This window comes from Delphinapterus leucas, chromosome 9, assembly GCF_059928025.1.
Source record: "Delphinapterus leucas isolate spDelLeu-1000000601 "Yukka" chromosome 9, BTC_Dleu_Yukka2, whole genome shotgun sequence".
Taxonomy (NCBI): domain Eukaryota; kingdom Metazoa; phylum Chordata; class Mammalia; order Artiodactyla; family Monodontidae; genus Delphinapterus; species Delphinapterus leucas.
In genome coordinates this window covers 82,139,116-82,158,900 of record NC_143137.1, presented here as the reverse complement: position 1 = coordinate 82,158,900, position 19,785 = coordinate 82,139,116, and the positions used below count along the sequence as shown (strand labels likewise).

The 19,785-nt window shown below is 35.3% G+C and overlaps 1 protein-coding gene across 1 annotated transcript in view; it reads right to left on the bottom strand.

Annotated features, from left to right (window-relative positions):
- SEMA3C (semaphorin 3C) overlaps positions 1-19,785 on the bottom strand; it is a 186,343-nt gene that overhangs the window by 83,258 nt on the left and 83,300 nt on the right. The window contains exons 3-4 of the mRNA XM_022554344.3: positions 8,641-8,801; positions 7,322-7,384 (exon numbers count right to left, since the gene is read on the bottom strand). Coding sequence (XP_022410052.2) covers positions 7,322-7,384; positions 8,641-8,801 — 224 coding nt within the window. The remainder of the gene's footprint in view (positions 1-7,321; positions 7,385-8,640; positions 8,802-19,785) is intronic.

Sequence of the window (19,785 nt, the reverse complement as noted above, 5' to 3'; positions counted from 1 at the left end):
TTCTGAAACTTTATGAGCTTACTCTTTATCTGAGAAAGTTTAGAAATTGAAAGGTACACCAAATTGTTTTTTCAAATTTTCCTCAAAACATTACACATACACACACGCACCCTCACATATTATATAAACATGTTTTGAATGAACTTGTGTTTATAGAAGGTCCATATTATCATTAGTTACAGTTGCAAACACTACTGGCCTTCATAATTGGTGAATAAAGCAAACCTTAAACAAAATGTCAGCACTGTTGCTTTCTATGAAAAATAATGGAATCCCGATCTCTCTGCTCTTGATACACTAAAATACTCTCCTCTCCCCCAAAACTCCTTTCTCACCTGTTCCCAATCCAACCACTGGAAAGGCTGTCATTTATTCACTCAATGAAATGCAAAATATGGTAATTATAAGTTGACTATGACTTTGCAGAAATACATAAACATGGTCAGCACCAAATGCAGATCTCTGTGACTGAATTAACCATTGCATGTTCTACATTTGCAGGGTCACTATCCTTTGCTGACTACACATTAATCAAGCCTGAGGTTGAATGTAGTTCCCTTCACAAAGTCATTGATCTAGCAAAGAACATTATTAAAAATAATATTAGAAATTAGAGACAAAAGTTTTTATAAAGAAATATGTCGGGCTTCCCTGGTGGCACAGTGGTTGAGAGTCCGCCTGCTGATGCAGGGGACATGGGTTTGTGCCCCAGTCCGGGAAGATCCCACATGCCGCAGAGCGGCTGGGCCCGTGACCCATGGCCTGCAGAGCCTGCGGGTCCGGAGCCTATGCTCCGCAAAGGGAGAGGCCACAACAGTGAGAGGCCCGCGTACCGCAAAAAAAAAAAAAAAAAAGAAATATGTCAAAATCTAACAGGGGTTTCCCCATGGGTGGTCATACAGTGTATATTTTTTTCTCTTCTAGGTACCATGTATTTTACTAAATTATTTTAATGCACATTTATTGTTTATATTATTAGAAAAGTAAAAAAAAAACTTTTCTAAAATAGAAATTTAAAGTCAATATTATTTTATATTTTCTCATCATTTTTCCCTTTTATACTCATTGTTACTTGCCAGCAAATATATGTTTATTTTCATATGTAGTAACTGTATATACGTTTCTATTATGGATTTATATTATCAAGTCATCAATCACCAACTCTGCTGTTAAATAAATTTATCCTTACAGACCAGACTATATACTTTATTTTTATTTTAAGACATTAAGGATTTTTGTTAAATATATAGTGTCACTGTATCTTGACACCTGTTTATAGAGGTACCTGGAAATTGACTACATAACTGCAGATGAAATGTGTTTCTCTGGAGAAAAAAAGCATAGATGAAGTACAGTGTATATATAGTATGCCTATGTTAAGGGTATCTGTGAGCAATGACACTTGTGTTTATTGTTTTCACACCCAAGTCCAGTCATTCTGGGGCTCTGCATATAACATTTTCCCGTAAAACACAAATTCGATCCAGTTCTATGAATAATAGGTTCTGTCTTTACACTTCGAATACAGGTTATACTTGTTTCATGTATATGTTTATATCAACATATCTGTTATATATATGCTTATTATGGCTAATATTTTTGAGAATTTATTATGTGCTAGACATTAGAATAATCCTTTTATATACTTAACCCCTTTTACTTCCCAAGAAGTTTGATTTTTTACATTTATAGGTCACATTTATTGAGCAAACTATATGTACTTAGGCACTTTATATTCAGTCAGTTTTTTCAACTCAACTTCTTTTAGAAAACAAAAGCTTATATCTTGTTTAGTTAACTCGCCTGAGGTCATGTAGCTAGAAACAGGTAAAGCAGATTTTCAAACACAGACGTGTTTTACATTGAATCTTGTACTTTTAACCACTTTATAATTTGTCATTGGGTGAGAATTCCATAGTTGCTAGAGGGAAGTTTTTATAACAATTATTAATATTTACAGAGCTCTTAATCCTTTGATGTTAGTTGTTTTTAATCCTCACAGCAATGTTCCAATTAAAGTATTCAGTCCCATTTTAGTGGTGAGGAAATTGAGTCCTCAAAAATGTTAAATGAAGTGCTCTAGGTTTAATAAATAACTCTGGGTCTTGAATCATGGCTACCCTCCACCATGAAGACTAATTCCCACACTATCTGATGATGCTTTACTGTGCTCCTCCAAAGCCTCCCCAAAGAGAAAAACATGAAAGGAAAAATAAATCAATTGCTTTAATTATTGAAAATCATTTTCTAGGTCCCTTCCATTTCCATTGTGCTTAGTTTCTGTCCACATTATTTCTGTCCTAGACCACTGCAGTTGTGTCAATTCCATCCAGAAAATATTTATTTGCTGAACTCATTCTGTGAAAGCACTGTATATGGTGCTAGCAATACTGAAATGAATAGATTCAATTCCTGTTTTCAGAGAAAGGGGAGTATAATACATCAGGCTGTAGTAGATGCTATAATAGGGTTATATTTTTCAAAGTGTGCTATAGAAAGAAAGAGGAAATGAGTAATACTGAAGTGGGTGTAATGGTTTGAGAGTGGATGTCATTTGAGCTGGAACTTGCAGAATAAGCTAGAGATTCTGACAGGCAAAAGCATAAGAAAGGAACATTCCAACAGAAAACACAGCATGAACAGAAAAACTGGAGGCATAATAGTGCAGGATTTAGTTGGGGAATAGTGCCTAGAGAGGACAGAGGATTATTGTGTGATGAAACCAGAGAGGCAGTTAGAACTGGACTATCATCGTGCCATAGCATGATGGGCAGCAGAGAGTGAATTTAAGTATACAGATCTCAGAGCCAGATGACCTGGGTTCAAACTCTGGCTTTATCTGTTACTAGCTATTTGAACTTGAGATATTTACTTAGCCTCTCTGTGCTTCAATCTTTTTATCTGTAAATGGTGATGATAATATTTGTTGTAAGCAGTATACTACTGAAGCACTTGGAACAGTGTCTGGCGCATAATAAATATACCCAGTGTTAGGTATTAGATTCTTTCATTTATATTTTCAGTTCCAATTGTCAGTACAAACCCTGTGTAATGGACAGGGAATTTGTCCTGCATAGAGATTAGTACAGGTCCTGACCACAGTAGACATCCATAAAAGGTTTGCGGAATGAGACATCAGTGAAATTCAATACCATGGATCCTTTCTTTTTATTGCTTAATTCTCTTTCAAAACTATTTCAAAGTAAATGCTAAATGAAAAATCAAGCTGCTAACATTATGCAGAATGTAATACCATTTTATTTATATACATATACATGTCATATACTAAAATGCTGGAAGAATATACCCCCAATTTTTAAGTTATTATGTTTGGGTAGCATAATTTATTTTATTTACTTAACAGTATGTGCTTACTATGTGCTATGTAGTGTTCTAAGCTCTCTGCAAATATTAATTCACTAATCCTCTTAATAACCCAATAAGGTAGGTTTTATGAGTAGCCCATTACACATTTAAGAAAAATGAGGCACAGAGAGGTTAAGTCTCCAGGGTCAGAGAGCTAATAAGAGATTGTTTTCTGTTGCTTTCTGCATGCTTTTCTAGGTCTTCAAAAATTTCTGTGTTAACAGGTATTATTTATATAATTTAAAAATAGATGATTTAAAATAATATATCCTGGAGCTCAGATTAATAGGGCTTTAAAAATATTGACTCTTCATGGTCCATACTATGCAATGGAAAAAAAAATACCTCTTAATTTTTTTCTTCTTGGCCTATACTTCTTGGTCTGGGGAATATATCAAGGTATTTCGATAAATGTATTCCTAAAGAAAATATGTTTTCAAATAGTTTAGGATCCTCTGGTCACAGAAACAGGGAAATTGATATTCTACAATTAATAAATCAAGTTTGACATTGTGTGTATGTAATGCATATAGGTCTAAATATATGTAACCATGCTTAATTTTTCAATGATCTCATACAGTACTTACTTAGCACATTCATTATGCTCTATCTCATTGGATATGTTTGACAGCATGTGTTATTGTTTAAGCTCAATTTATTTAGCATATGAATAAAATATTAATATTCAGAAATAAATAGAGCATGTAGGAATGTGAATAAATAGGGGCAAAAAGGGAAATTGGGAGGTAAGTTATACTCTCTTAGCTGAGGCAGACAATAAGCTATATTCCCACCATGATAATTATGATAAACATTAGTTTATTATATAGTATTATGATACACATTACCTGGGATCAAATTTTAAATTATATTGAATTATTTTCTAATAATTGAGTATTATTTTTATAACTTTAATTAAAGTTTGATATAAGTAAAAAATCTAAAGAAATAAGAGATGTTTGATTCTATGGGTTTTTTTCAATTGTTATAGAAATATAAAATTTGTCACTAGTTTATGCTTTTCTTAGTAGAAGATTAATATAATATTTAAAAGTAAAAAAATTAATTTAACCAAAATATACCTTTAAAAATTGTGCATAATGAATTTATTATAAACTTATTAATCTAAAGGTATTAATAACTCAGGATCCATTGTGTCCTACCCCCAACCTGAGAAAAGTACTTGGAATAGGTTCCCATGCTTACTGCTTCCATCTCCATTTTTCCAGATCTTGTTGAAATTTCACAAAGTGCCTAGATACAGATATGGGCACTGGATCCAATCACTAAAAATGCAGTGAAATAAGTTCTAGAGTGTTTCAGGTGAACGCACAGGGAGGGGCAGCTAGCCCAGTCCTGGGTAGCAAGAATGGACTCTCCAGAGAGGTGACATCTGCACTGTTATTTGAAAGGATGAGTAGATGATTCCCAGGTTAAAAAGATGGGAAGATAATTCAACAAGAAGAGAATCACATGTAGCCTGTACCAAAGGCTGAAAGAGAGAAAGGATACAACTTATTTGAATTTCAGTATTATTGAACTAGAATAAGGGGACAAGTTAACGTAAGACCTAGCATAGTTGCCACCAAATCTATCAAACCTTTCCTAAATATCCCAGGTGCAGTGAATTTTTTCTTTGTCTTTGTGTGTATTCTCAGCATTTATCATATTCTCCCCAGAGAAGTGGCATGTTTTATCAACTAAGAGCAAAAAGATCTAGAGCCATATGTGCCTGAGTCGGACAGAGGCCTCCCACTCGCAGGCAGCGCAGCTTTGGGTAAGTTCCTTACTCTCTTAGTGATTCAGTTTATCTATCTTAAAAATGTGGATGAAGACAATAATGTCCATCTTGCAGCATCGTCATGAGGATTAAAACAAAACACTTAGAATAGCACCTGGCCCATTCCATTAAGTGTTGGCTAGTATTACTTGGTAGTTATTGTATATATGTCTCATCATCCCCAGTATATTGTGAAGACTCTTAAAGGTAGGAACTCCACCTTATATACCTCTGGTTCCTTCACTTCAATTAACTGATTTGTACAAATTAAAATATTCTGTTCCTGCATTTAAAAAAATGAAATATTAAGTAATTATATGATATTTATTCCAAAAGAGCTTCTTAAATATTTAGTTTCATTGAGAAGTGTAATTAAAATGTTGTTCTATAGAACTTCTATTTAGCATCATTTTTCTGCCACTGGTATCCTGCTTAAAGGACACTTGTTTGTAAGTAATAATGCCTTATTTAAGCGAGATGAATTTGTCAACATTCTCTTCTCTTGCATAGACAGAGCATATATTTGAAACTTAGTTTGATTATTATTTCCCAGGACCCAACAGCGTTGCCTGTACTACAACAGAGCCCACTACCAGTTACCTCTGACTGGCCATGTGGCAGAATATAAAGATATCCATGAATGATATTACAGCATGACAAAACTATGTGAAAACATAAGCATGTATTGAAGATTTCATCTAATGACGTTTAATTATAATAAAGCAAATAACAGAGCATTTCTACTTTGCCAAAGGGAGAAAGAAATCAAATGACTTGGCTAAGACTCTTCAGAAAATCCACAACAATTTTTGGAAAGAGAATGTGCAAAGGTATCTAAATCCTATATATTCTGCCTGTGGCAGTTTATATGAATGGGACACAGAAATTTTTTAAACAAAGAACAATTAAATCCAGTAATTACAACCACAGGATGTAATCGTGGCAAAAGACGAGACATGATCACATAAACATCAATGGGAAAAATCTCTACATTAGAGGATGAAAGAAAGTAGTTTAATTCATGCAAAATTATCGAAATCATAACTTCAGGGGACCAAAAAAAAAGTGCCTTTTCCACTACATTATACTTCATTCTGCTATTGGTTCCCTAGAAAGCAATTGTAATGTACTCTTTTGAATGTTTCTTTCACATTTTTTCTGGATTTTTTTCCTTTTTGATTGTGGTCCAACAGATCCTGTGGGTAGCAAATATACTACTGTGAGCTCCTTTTGCCCATTTAAAATTTTCTCTTATAAGGTGAATTATGAAACTAAAACAATGAAACCCTGAGCTGAGTCACTCCTGGTCAGCACTCTTGCCAAAACGCCCTCTGGTGAGACCCGGAGATCTGCACTCCAGAGTCTGCTGTGGTCCTGCCTTAGGCCAGGCTTTTTCAGAACTTTGTACCTGGACTGCTAAGAATCAATAAAATATAAAAGTTTCATTTCCATACTTCTTCTTTCACAAGGAAGAAGTTTGAGACAAGAAGGTGAAAAGACATCTAAGCTTCATTATAAACATTAAATGACTTGTGCACATTAAAGAGCTGTTCCATGTATTTTTTAAAACATTCAAGAATAATTTAATGTGTCAGTTTCAGAAAGTCATTTGTAGAAATCAATGTAGATTTATTCCTTGATTCTTTATATGGAATACATTTTGTAAAAGTATCGCACACTGAACATTTACTGATATTTGTATCTGCCTTGATTTTTATTTCTGTGGTTATTTTTAATTAACAAAGATAACAGCCACTACTGGTGATTTATGCTTCTGGAATGTGCTGGCTAACCACTACCCTTTTGACGAGAATCTTTCTTTGGAAAAGCCCACATGGTATCTGGGAGCTACTCCAGACACTTGAATTATCATTATTTCAGCAGCCTGCTGAGAATTCTGCAGGTTGGATCCACTTTGAACAGGGGTTATTACTGAAATCCATCATGAAAAGTGTCAGGGTTCAATAATGAAAGCAAAGCAGGAAATTTTTACCCAGTCAGGAATTCCTAAGTTACAGTGTTTAAGAGTTCCAATCACTTTGCATTTACATTTCTTACTATGTGTCCAGCCGAGGATTCAAAACACCAATACCCTTTGTCTCATTCTTGGATGCACTCAAAGTACATGAATTCAAAGGCCAAATATTTAAGTTTTGGATTTTTTTAAGCACTCACTGTGGGATCTTTGCCAGCCATTTTGCACTCTTCAACTTTGATTGCAGATGCTGGCCAGAAAACCTGCTCAGAAAGGAAAATAAAGGTTGCATAATCTCACTTGTATATATGACAGCTCAGTACTCTTCATTTACTTTATGCTAACAGATTTCTTTAAGTTAATTCTATATTTATATTTCAAATTTCTTCTTTTATTTTATGAACTCAAGTTAATAAAGATTTTATTACTTTATTCTAAGAATTATGTTTTTGTTTCTTCCATGAATTTTTCCTTCAACAATCCTTTCTATAATATGTGCTCATTTACTAATGGTACAATTTTAAAATAAGGAAATTATTGATGTGCACCATATAATGTATATTTCCCTCCCTCTGATTTATAGTACACTTTTCACAACTGCTTATATCACAATGAATTTATGCTTATACTGCTATCTTGGGGTTTTTTTGGTAAACTACACAGCTAGGCTGGTAAACTTACTGCAAACTAGGTACTTCAACAGCTAAAATAACCTGGATAAAGATTCTCTCTCTGACATACTGTGCTAGCATGCTAAGTCATTGCAGCCTTGGGTCAGGTCTGATGGAGATGATTTTTTTTTATCCTGTAGCTTTTTTCAGCCTGTAGCTCATTGTTAAAATAATAAATTCAGATGTGTTCTTGCTATAATAAATTTATAATTAATTTACTTTTATTTCTTTACTTTAATGAAGCTCAATTTATTTCCTTGCTGTGACATAGAATGATAAATATAGTTAACCCTTGAACAACTCAGAGGTTAGGGACACTGACCCTATATTCCAGTTCCACATCCAAAGATTCAACCAACCATGTATCATGTAGTACTGTAGTATTTACAACCAAAAAGAATCTGCATATAAGTGGAGCCATGCAGTTCAAATCCCTGTTGTATAGGCCACATTTTTTCAAAGAACACTGCATTTAATAATTGTGTTCTTTTCAAGACCTTCTTGGTTTATGTACAGATGACAAGGTACGCTGTCCTTTAATCTGACCATTTTTCATGCTATACTCCGTGCTTCTCCTTTTCCCTTTCGATGTATGTATACACGGGAAGTATTTTCTCACTTAGCTTCAAGTTTTCGATGGCTAAAAACTATGAAACTAGACATGGAGAAATGAATTGGTTATATTTTCAGTCCTTGAAATAAGTAGTAATTTCCAACTATTTATTGATATATGACCTTTATTTTCTATTGTTCTAATGAAGTACATAATTTTTTCATTGTATTTGAAACTTTTAAAGAAAAAGAAACCTAGGAATTTAGCATTGCCCCCATGAAAATGATAAACTTACACTCAAAGGTTCTTGGCTTATGTTGTTAATATTCAAGGAAAGAATGTGATCTTTGCTGCCCACATATATCCGGTCCTGATCTTCATCCATTAATAATATCCTGTAGTCTAAAGGGTGGTGAGTTAGGCTGAAGTATTCAGAGGTCTTGGTTTCTCGAAGCTCTGAAATAGTGAATAGCACAAGTGAAAACTGAGTATCTTGATTCCATTATTTTAATGAAAATTATCTTATGGAAATATTTACCAAAAAAGTCAAAATACATTTTCCTCCTACAATAAATTAATTTTAAAACAGTTATGTTAGTGGATATTTTTATTTATTTCCTCTATGCTGAATTAAAACATAAATAAATCCATAAATGCAATGTTCAAGTTTATAGTAGTACTACTTGATTACAAAATTATTCACATTTTGCTAGGACCTCAACTCAGTTGTTTACTGTTTGTCATCAGCTTAAAGCTTGTTAAAATAAATCACCCAAAAAAATATAGCAAGTGATTAGATTGAACAAAAAACAAAAGCAATGATGGTGTGAATGTCTTCCTAGACTCTCTTAATATTTTATTGTTGGACTTCAATACATTCATCATTTTAGGGTTGTTGTTTCCTACCCTGAATATTTACCTTACTTCCTCAACATAATTCTAACTAGTTTAATAAATTTTTCTATAAATTACTTGGATGTTGTTCAGGAAAAAAGTTAGCCTCTGCTAGACCAGAGGTTGTTGCTGAAGTAGGAAAAAAAATCCAAGAGCTCAGAACATGAGAGAGAATATAAAATGCAACAAATGTCACTCAAAGGTTGGAGAAGACACATTCTCCTTTGATTTTGCCTAAAATCCAGGGTGTTTAATAAAGCTTGCTTTTCATCCAATGGAGGAGATTCACGGCTGCATAATTTTCCTGTAAAGCATCATTTGTAGGGTGCTGGTTGGGTGCAGAATAGATATTCAACAAACACCTCATGAATAAATAACTCTCCAGTGAAATACACAGATTAAAGAAGTAAAATATGACTGAGTTTGTGGCATCTGGGGCACAGCCACTGGAGTATGAATGCTGGCTCTACTGTTTCATTTATATATGTACTTGGCCAGTGCCTTTGTCCCTCTAGACTCCAGTGTCTTCATCTTTAAAGTCAGGATAATAATAGTCCCTACATCATAGGGGTATTGTGAGGTTTAAATTGTTAATATACATCAAGAGCTTAAAAGAGTGCCCGTCTCACAGTGACATGGGTTACATGGGTTACCTATTATTATGACTTGGGACAAGACTTCAAGCTTCAGCCAGACAAGTAAGAAGAACAATTCTTTACACGGGGAGAAAATATGGAAGATTAAATTGTCTGATTTATATATATTAATATATTTAATATTTCTTTTTGTCACATGTAGAATCTACTCAAATTATTTGAGCAGGACAGTAAAATAATAAATCATATTTAAGAATAATAATTTGGTGTGCAGGATAATTTTGGGGCATGTGAGACTGGAAAACTAAGAGATGCTCTTCCAGATATGATGATGATAAAGACCTGATTTGCCAGAAATAGAAAGGAAGAGAGGAGTTGACGTGAGGGTCACTTAAAGGATTTGGAATGATTTTATATGAAGTTGGTCTTTGGGTAAAAGGAAGAGGTAATTATCTTCCAAAGATGTAAACTGAGAACAGGATAAATGAACATGGCCTTTACTAATTTTGAGAGATTCAAAAAGGAAATTTCTTTGGTAAAGACATTACTTGAGTGTTGATAGATTAAATTCAACTAAAAGTGGAAATGTCCCACAAGCATGTAAAATTAGATAACTAATTTGTCATTAAAAATATCAAATCTGCAGGGAGAGATTTCCAGTTCTTCTCATGGATGATATGAAGCTCAGAGAGTAGACAGCTCTGAGGAAGCTCTGAGGAAGAGTAAGTCTAAAGTGAAAAGCAAAACACAGAGATGCATTGATCATTAGATCCAAAAAGAGTATCTCTGTAATTGAAACTCAAAGTGAGGCATGATGTACAGGCAGCAGTGGAGAGAGTACAGAATTGGAGTCGGACAGTTTTGAGTTGAAATCCCAGTTTCATCACTTACTAATCTGTTAGTTTAGGAAAACTACCTTGTTTCTCCCAGGTTTCAATTTTCTCATCTATAAATTGGTTATGTTAATACATAGCTCAAAGGATGTTCCACCAGCACACAGTAGAAGATCAGTGTGCTCCTTTTGGCAGGAGAGATTACTGACCCTCTGTCTAACAGACATTTTCTTTCTCTTTCCTGTTGGCAGGGAACCATATGCCAACCATAGTGGATCCCCCAGCAAGTGAGTGACTAAAAATATGACCATGTGACTAGTTCTGGCCGATGAGGTTTAGAGGGAAGCCTTCTGCAAGGTTACTAGAAGAGGTTTCTTGGGTCTTAAAAATGGCACAAAAAAGAGGTGATTTCTTTTTCTGCCTCTGGACATTGGTAAGTGAGCATATAATACTTTCAGCAGTTGCTGCTACCAAAAAGATTGCTATCTGAGAATGGCAAGCAGAAATTTAGGAAAAATGCTGAGCTCTATAAGAAATCGTTCAATGTCTACACTAACCCTACAACTGCTCTACTACAGGATTACTTCTGTTATATATGATTTTTTTTTAAAAAATCCTTGCTCTTTTTTAGGCACTTTGAATTGAGGTTTTCATTTCCTGTTGTTTAAACCCTTACTAACTGATCATATCTGATAATATCTCTCCAGTGTTCACAGCACCTAACACCTTCTCACTCTTTCTACCATGGTTTGTTTAGTCTGGCTATTTAAAAAAAAAAAAAATTTTTTTTTTTTTTTTTTTTTTGCCTTCTCTTCCCAATGTATATTGAAATAAAACCAAGAGTGTGAACTGGGCTGGGAAAACAGTCTCAACTAAATTTTACTTGCAAGTAACAAACAATGGCAGTTCTCCTCTTTACCTGTTTCGTTAGAAAATAATCAATTTCTTGCATTAATTCAAATACCAGAGGGAGCAATAACTGCATTAACTTAAGACCTTTCTGGTCCAAGGATTTTATCTCTTTTTCTGGGCCATCAAGCTATCTTCAAATTTAATTACCTATAGCTCATTGATAGCTGACAGCTGTTAACCAAGGAAGATTTACTTTAGAAGTGCCTCTGTTAGAAGCCTAGAAGCTAAGGCTATTTTTTTAAAATGCTATTTAAATTGCTGGTAGTTAGCCATAGCTGAACTCTGGGGCTTGGGAAAAACAAAAAAATCAAAATGAACCTTTTTTTTTCCTTAAAGAATAAAGAGATGAGTTCAAAGCATCCAGGATTTTTATCTATAAAGAGAATGACTGAATAATCCATCATTTTTGGTTTAATGCAGATCCAACTTAAGTCAATGAATGATTCAATAATTTGGCTACAGTTAGAGAAAATGACTGATTTAATGATTTGGCTATAGTGAGAGAAGGAACTCACAATTATTGGTCTCTCATCTAAACAAGTCACAGAATGGCACTGTCCTACATTTCTTTACATCTTAATAATTATGTCATTCTTTTCACAGCATTGGAGGTACAGCTAGTTGAGCTATTTCTCCGGACACGCTCAACTGACTGAGAAGGAACTTTGACAGTATGCAGTATTAGAAAATGCAGCGGCCCCACAAAGGGCAGTGTAGGTCTCTAAATCCTTGGGAAAATCTCCTGGGAAACAGTATTAAAAAAAATACTACATGCTTCTATCCTGAAATCCACATTATTGTAGCGTTCTAGGGTGGAAAATTACTGTAATGTCTTCCATGGCAGTGTTCCCTGAGGGAAAATGTGTAGCATTATATGCTTACCTGAAATTCATGTATTGACATGGGCTTACCTTTGTATGGAAACTATTGTGAGCCTTGAGAATTTAACCAGGGCTGGGAGAAAAATAAGTTCCCCCCAAATATAAACCCTCGCAATATAAGCTTCTGGGACCACTTGAATATAGTCAACACACTGCTATAGCAATTACAACATAGTTTAATATACAGAATATATTGTCTGTAATTAACACTCTATCCCTAACCATATTAAGAATTAACCTTTGTTCTCTGTTACTGATCTTAAGATTTCTGAGGTGACTAAGTCAGTGAGAACTTATTAATGTGCTCGAAAATGTGATCTTGGTGGAGGAAGGTGGAGAGTCTAGAGTTCTCTTTTATGAATAATATATATCTGTTAAACTACTGATTAGGGAACACATTCCCTCAGAATACTATATTATCTTTGGCCTTTTATAAGTTTCAAAAACAAGCAAAAGATTACTTGATTGAAAATCAATCCCCAGGGGTCTCTTTATGAGAAGCATATGCAATGGTGGCTTATTAATTATATTTAAAGTTCATGATGTGCTATTAATTAATTAAATTTTTTTTGGCATTACTTCAATATTTTATTTTTAGGGACCACAAGATGAGTTAAGAAGTTCTGGAAAATATTGGAGAGGCAGGATCCCTATCACAAAGGCTTTGAGTACCAACATAAGAGGCTTCTACTTTGTTCTAAGGACATTTGTGAGCCTTGGGAAGCTACAAAGCAGGAAAGCAACAAGGTCGTCTTCTGCCGTCAGACACTATTTATTAAATAGCAAAATTAATGAAGACCAAGTGTCTACCACATCTGAAGACTGTCCCATCCCCAGGGTCCCTGCTGTGAAGGTTGTCACAGAGAGAGAAAGCATGGTTTGGAAATCAAGGGATGTTAATGTCATGGGCCCTGTCACAGAGCAGCTACTCAGAATAGATGTGTGGAAGGAGTGCAGGAATAACCAAGTGAGTGAGTGTGCCCCAGAGGCTGTGGAGAAAAGGGAACCCCCTTGCACTGTTGGTGCCAATATAAGTTGATACAGCCACTATGGAGAACAGTATGGAGGCTCCTTAAAAAAAACTAAAAATAGAACTACTATATGACCCAGGAATCCCACTACTGGGCTTTTACCCTGAGAAAACCATAATTCAAAAGGACACATGTACCCCGATATGCTATTAATTTATATATTCAATACATCTTTATTAAACCCTTATCAAGGCAGGCTAGACATCTGCTCACAAAACAGGACACTAATATGAACATACCAGGCCCCTACGACAATTCCAAATCTTGACTTACATTCTGTTATTTTGTTTGGCTAAGCCCACCATGACAGTTTCCTCACCATAAACCTCAGCTCTCCCTCTGGCAGAATGCACACCTACAGATTTTAAAGTAAATCCTTAGCATGTCTCTTACTTTGGAGACATTGCTACTGACAGGATAATTTCCGCTCCTGAATGTCTTATCTCAGAAGAATTTTAAGTAGAGTGGGCTTAAATGACCCATCCTCTCCCTGAGGCTCACTATCTTGAAAGTGGCTTAGAAACTGAACTTCACCTATCCCTTTAGGACAAACAGGCAGATAAAGATAAGACCAGTGAAACTTCAGCAGGCTGACACTGCAGTTCCTAATTCCTAAGGCAAAGAGACACCAGGAGGAATGTAGTAAAAGCACATTTGCTCAAAAATAATAGACCCAAATAGCTACCACTTGTGGGTCTAACAGCAGGAGTAACTGTTCTGGGTGCTTAAAACACCTGTTTAATTTGCATTTAAAACCTCTTTGTTAGGCTTTAATATCATTCCTGTTCCACATTTAAGGAAACTAAAATTCAGTTCATTTGAGCAATCTAACCAAGATCACATAGGAAAGAAAAGAAGAGGCTAGAGCCAGGATTCAAAGCAAGGTGGGTTCCTTAATCTGTGAACTCTATCAGACACCCTTTTGTTTTTCAAATAAGACGGACAATTTAAACACTTATTTATTGGGTTTTTACTATGTTCTTGACCTGCCCATGAGTCTGTGCAGTGCCAAATATAGTATAAGAAATGCCTCAGTCTCTCAAATTTTTTCTTTGCCAATTTGAGGAGCAGGGGGTGAGGTGGGGTGGGGAGAGGAGAACATACTCCAAACAACTTGAGAATAATCAAATTCTCAGTGATGCTCTTCTCATTAAATCATCAGATCAAGTCCAAGAAAAGCTGCATGAGAGTGAGATCAGAGAGTCAGATAGATATAGCTTCATGTAAGAGGTAAATGGTTCCACATTTTCTATGTTTTTGATGGATGGGCATGATTGGCTAAGTGGAAGCAAACTGCCAAATGGATGAAAGAAAGAAAAAGGAAAACAGTTCTATTCAGTGAGTCTGGCCAGGGAAGGACAACAGTGAATACAGAATGTATCTCCCAGGCACTGCATCAGAGGGCAAATTAACCAATATATAAGAGCTTTTAAAGATGATTCTCATCCTGGCTTGCCACAAACAGCCCAGCTTTGGGCTGTTTTACCAGTGTAATTATCAATAGTGCCCCCTTTACACTCTCAAAAGATTCATGGTTTAAATGATTATTCTTCCTGTCTTGAATGATTTTCCATTACTTTTAGAACAAAATCCAAAATTCTTAACATGGCCTTTGAGGCCTGCTATAATCTGGCTCAAGATGACCTCACTAGAAAATCTCGATCATCACTATTTGGATATTTTGTTTGTGTTCTCACCCTTCTGACCTTTTCACATCTTCAAACTTGCCTTCCTCCTTTCTGCCTTAGAGTCTTTCTACATTTTATTCCTCTTGCTGAGAGGACTTTTCCTACCTTTTTCTAACTCCTACTCATAACTCAAGCAGTAATTTCGATGTAATTTAAATTGGACTGCTTCATAAAGGCTTTGTTGATCAGGTCTCTTGATGTCAGGTCTCAGATCTGCTGAGATTTGCTCGATTTCCCTTTGAATTTTCTCTTCTCTTAAAGGCTGCCTGAAAGATGATTTGAAATGGTTTAAAATGCCATGGATTGGGGGGTGGGGGACTATACTGTATGACTTGCTAAGGCCCACACTGTTTTCTGTATAGTTTTGCATCTGAAACTGCCTCAAAATATGAGACAAAGTTCTTTGTTCGTTCACACTCTTTCCCTTTATTCTGTTATATTGAGTTTTATGACCTTTTAATTTTAGTGAATTAAAAATTATGAGCATGGATCCACCAGAGGGCAGAGAGCAGAAACAAGAAGAACTACAATTCTGCAGCGGGTGAAAGGAAAACCACATTCACAGAAAGATAGACAAAATGAAAAGGCAGAGGACTTGGTACTAGATGAAGGAACAAGATAAAACCCCAGAAAAACAACTAAATGAGGTGGAGATAGGCAACCTTGCAGGAAAAGAATTCAGAATAATGATACTGAAGATGATCCAGGACCTCGGAAAAAGATGGAGGAAAAGATTGAGAAGATGCAAGAAATGTTTAACAAAGACCTAGAAGAATTAAAGAACAAACAGAGATGAACAATACAGGAACTGAAATGAAAAATACACTAGAAGGGATCAATAGCTGGGTAACTGAGGCAGAAGAACGGATAACTGACCAGGAAGACAGAATGGTGGAATTCACTGCCACAGGACGGAATAAAGAAAAAAGAATGAAAAGAAATGAAGACAGCCAAGGAGATGTCTGGGACAACATTAAATGCAACAACATTCACTTTATAGGGGTCCCAGAAGGAGAAGAGAGAGAGAAATGACCTGAGAAAATATTTGAAGAGATTATAGTTGCAAACTTCCCTAACATGGGAAGGGAAATAGCCACCCAAGTCCAGGAAGAACAGAGGGTGCCAGGCAGCATAAACCCAAGGAGAAACACACCGCGACACACAGTAATCAAACTGACAAAAATTAATGACAAAGAAAAATTATTGAATGCAGCAAGGGAAAAATGACAAATAACATACAAAGGAACTCCCATAAGGTTAACAGCTGATTTCTCAGCAGAAACTCTACAAGCCGGAAGGGAGTGGCACGATACATTTAAAGTGATGAAAGGGAAGAACCTACAACCAGGATTACTCTACCCGGCAAGGATCTCATTCAGGTTTGATGGAGAAATCAAAAGTTTACAGACAAGCAAAAGCTAAGAGAATTCAGCACCACCAAACCAGTTCTACAACAAATGCTAAAGAAACTTCTCTAAATGGGAAACAAGAGAGGAGAAAAGGACCTACAAAAACAAACCCATATCAATTAAGAAAATGGTAATAGGAACATACATATCAATAATTACCTTAAACGTGAAGGGATTAAATGCTCCAACCAAAAGACACAGTCTCACTGAATGGATACAAAAACAAGACCCATATATATGCTGTCTGGAAGAGACCCATATCAGACCTAGGGACACATATAGACTGAAAGTGAGGGGATGGAAAAAGATATTCCATGCAAATGAAATCAAAAGAAAGCTGGAGTAGCAATACTCATATCAGATAAAATAGATTTTAAAATAAAGAATGTTACAAGAGACAAGGAAGGACACTACATAATGATCAAGGGATCAACCCAAGAAGAAGATATAACAATTAAAAATATATATATACCCAACGTAGGAGCACCTCAATACAACTGCTAACAGCTATAAAAGAGGAAATCGACAGTAACACAATAATAGTGGGGGACTTTAACACCTCAATTACACCAATGGACAGGTCATCCAGACAGAAAACCAATAAGGAAACACAAGCTTTAAATGATACAGTAGGCCAGATAGATTTAATTGATGTTTATAGGACATTCCATCCAAAAACTGCAGATTACACTTTCTTCTCAAGTGCACATGGAACATTCTCCAGGATAGATCTCATCTTGGGTCACAAATCAAGCCTTGGTAAATTTAAGAAAACTGAAATTATATCAAGCATCTCTTCCGACCACAACACTATAAGATTAGAAATCAATTACAGGGAAAAAAGACATAAAAAACACAAACAGATGGAGGTTAAACAATACGTTACTAAACAACAAAGAGATCACTGAAGAAGTCAAAGAGGAAATAAGAAAATACCTGGAGACAAATGACAATGAAAACATGATGATCCAAAACGTATGGGATGAAGCAAAAGCAGTTCTAAGAGGGAAGTTTATAGCAATACAAGCCTATCTCAAGAAACAAGAGAAATCTCAAATAAACAGTCTAACCTTACACCTAAAGGAGCTAGAGAAAGAAGAACAAACAAAACCCAAAGTTAGTAGAAGGAAAGAAATCATAAAGATCAGAGCTGAAATGAATGAAGTAGAACCAAAGAAAACAATAGCAAAGATCAATAAAACTAAAAGCTGGTTTTCTGAGAAGATAAACAAAATTGATAAACCTTTAGCCAGACTCATCAAGAAAAACAGGGAGAGGACTCAAATCAATAAAATTAGAAATGAAAAAGGAGAAGTTACAATGGACACAACAGAAATACAAAGCATCATAAGAGAGTACTACAAGCAACTCTATGCCAATAAAATGGACAACCTGGAAGAAATGGACACATTCTTAGAAAGGTATAACCTTCCAAGACTGAACCAGGAAGAAATAGAAAATATGAACAGACCAATCACAAGTAATGAAATTGAAACTGTGATTGAAAATCTTCCAAAACACAAATGTCCAGGACTGGATGGCTTCACAGGTGAATTTTATCAAACATTTAGAGAAGAGCTAACACCCATCCTTCTCAAACTCTTCCAAAAAATTGCAGAGGAAGGAACACTCTCAAACTCATTCTATGAGGCCACCATCACCCTGATACCAAAATCAGACAAAGATGCTACAAAAAAAGAAAATTGCAGACCAATATCACTGATGAATATAGAGGCAAAAATCTTCAACAAAATACTAGCAAACAGAATCCAACAACACACTAAAAAGATCATACACCATGATCAAATGGGATTTATCCCAGGGAGGCAAGAATTCTTCAATATATACAAATCAATCAATGTGATAAACCATGTAAACAAACTGAAGAATAAAAACCATATGATCATCTCCATAAATGCAGAAAAAGCTTTTGACAAAATTCAACACCCAGTTATGATAAAAACTCTCCAGAAAGTGGGCATAGAGGGAACCTACCTCAGCATAATAAAGACCATATATGACAAACCCACAGCAAATATCATTCTCAATGGTGAAAAACTGAAAGCATTTCCTCTAAGATCAGGAACAACACAAAGATGTCCACTCCCACCACTATTATTCAACATAGTTTTGGAAGTCCTAGCCATGGCAATCAGAGAAGAAGAAGAAATAAAAGGAATACAAATTGTAAAAGAAGTAAAACTGTCACTGTTTGCAGACGACATGATGCTATAATTACAGAATCCTAAAGATGCCACCAGAAAACTACTAGAGCTAATCAATGGATTTGGTAAAGTTGCAGGATACAAAATTAATGCACAGAAATCTCTTGCATTCTTATACACTAACAATGGAAGATCAGAAAGAGAAATTAAGGAAACACTCCCATTCACCATTGCAACAAAAAGAATAAAATACCTAGGAATAAACTTAACTAAGGAGGTAAAAGATCTGTACTCAGAAAACTATAAGACACTGATGAAAGAAATCAAAAATGACACAAACAGATGGAGAGATATACCATGTTCTTGGATTAGAAGAAGCAATATTGTGAAAATGACTATACTAACCAAAGCAACCTACATATTCAATGCAATCCCTATCAAATTACCAGCGGCATTTTTTACAGAATTAGAACAAAAAATCTTAAAATTTGTATGGAGACACAGAAGACCCCAAATAGCCAAAGAAGTCTTGAGGGAAAAAAAACTGAGCTGGAAGAATCAAACTCCCTGACTTCAGACTATACTACAAAGCTACAGTAATCAAGACAATATGGTACTGGCACAAAAACAGACATATAGATCAATGGAACAGGATAGAAAGCCCAGAAGTAAACCCACGCACCTATGGTCAACTAATCCATAACAAAGGAGGCAAGGATATAAAATGGAGAAAAGGCAGTCTCTTCAATAAGTGGTGCTGGGAAAACTGGATAGCTACATGTAAAAGAATGAAATTAGAACACTCCCTAACACCATACACAAAAATAAACTCAAAATGGATTAGAGACCTAAATGTAAGACCGGACACTATAAAACTCTTAGAGGAAAACATAGGAAGAACACTCTTTGACATAAATCACAGCAAGATCTTTTTTGATCCACCTCCTAAAGTAATGGAAATAAAAACAAAAATAAACAGATGGGACCTAATGAAACTTAAAAGCTTTTGCAAAGCAAAGGAAACCATAAAC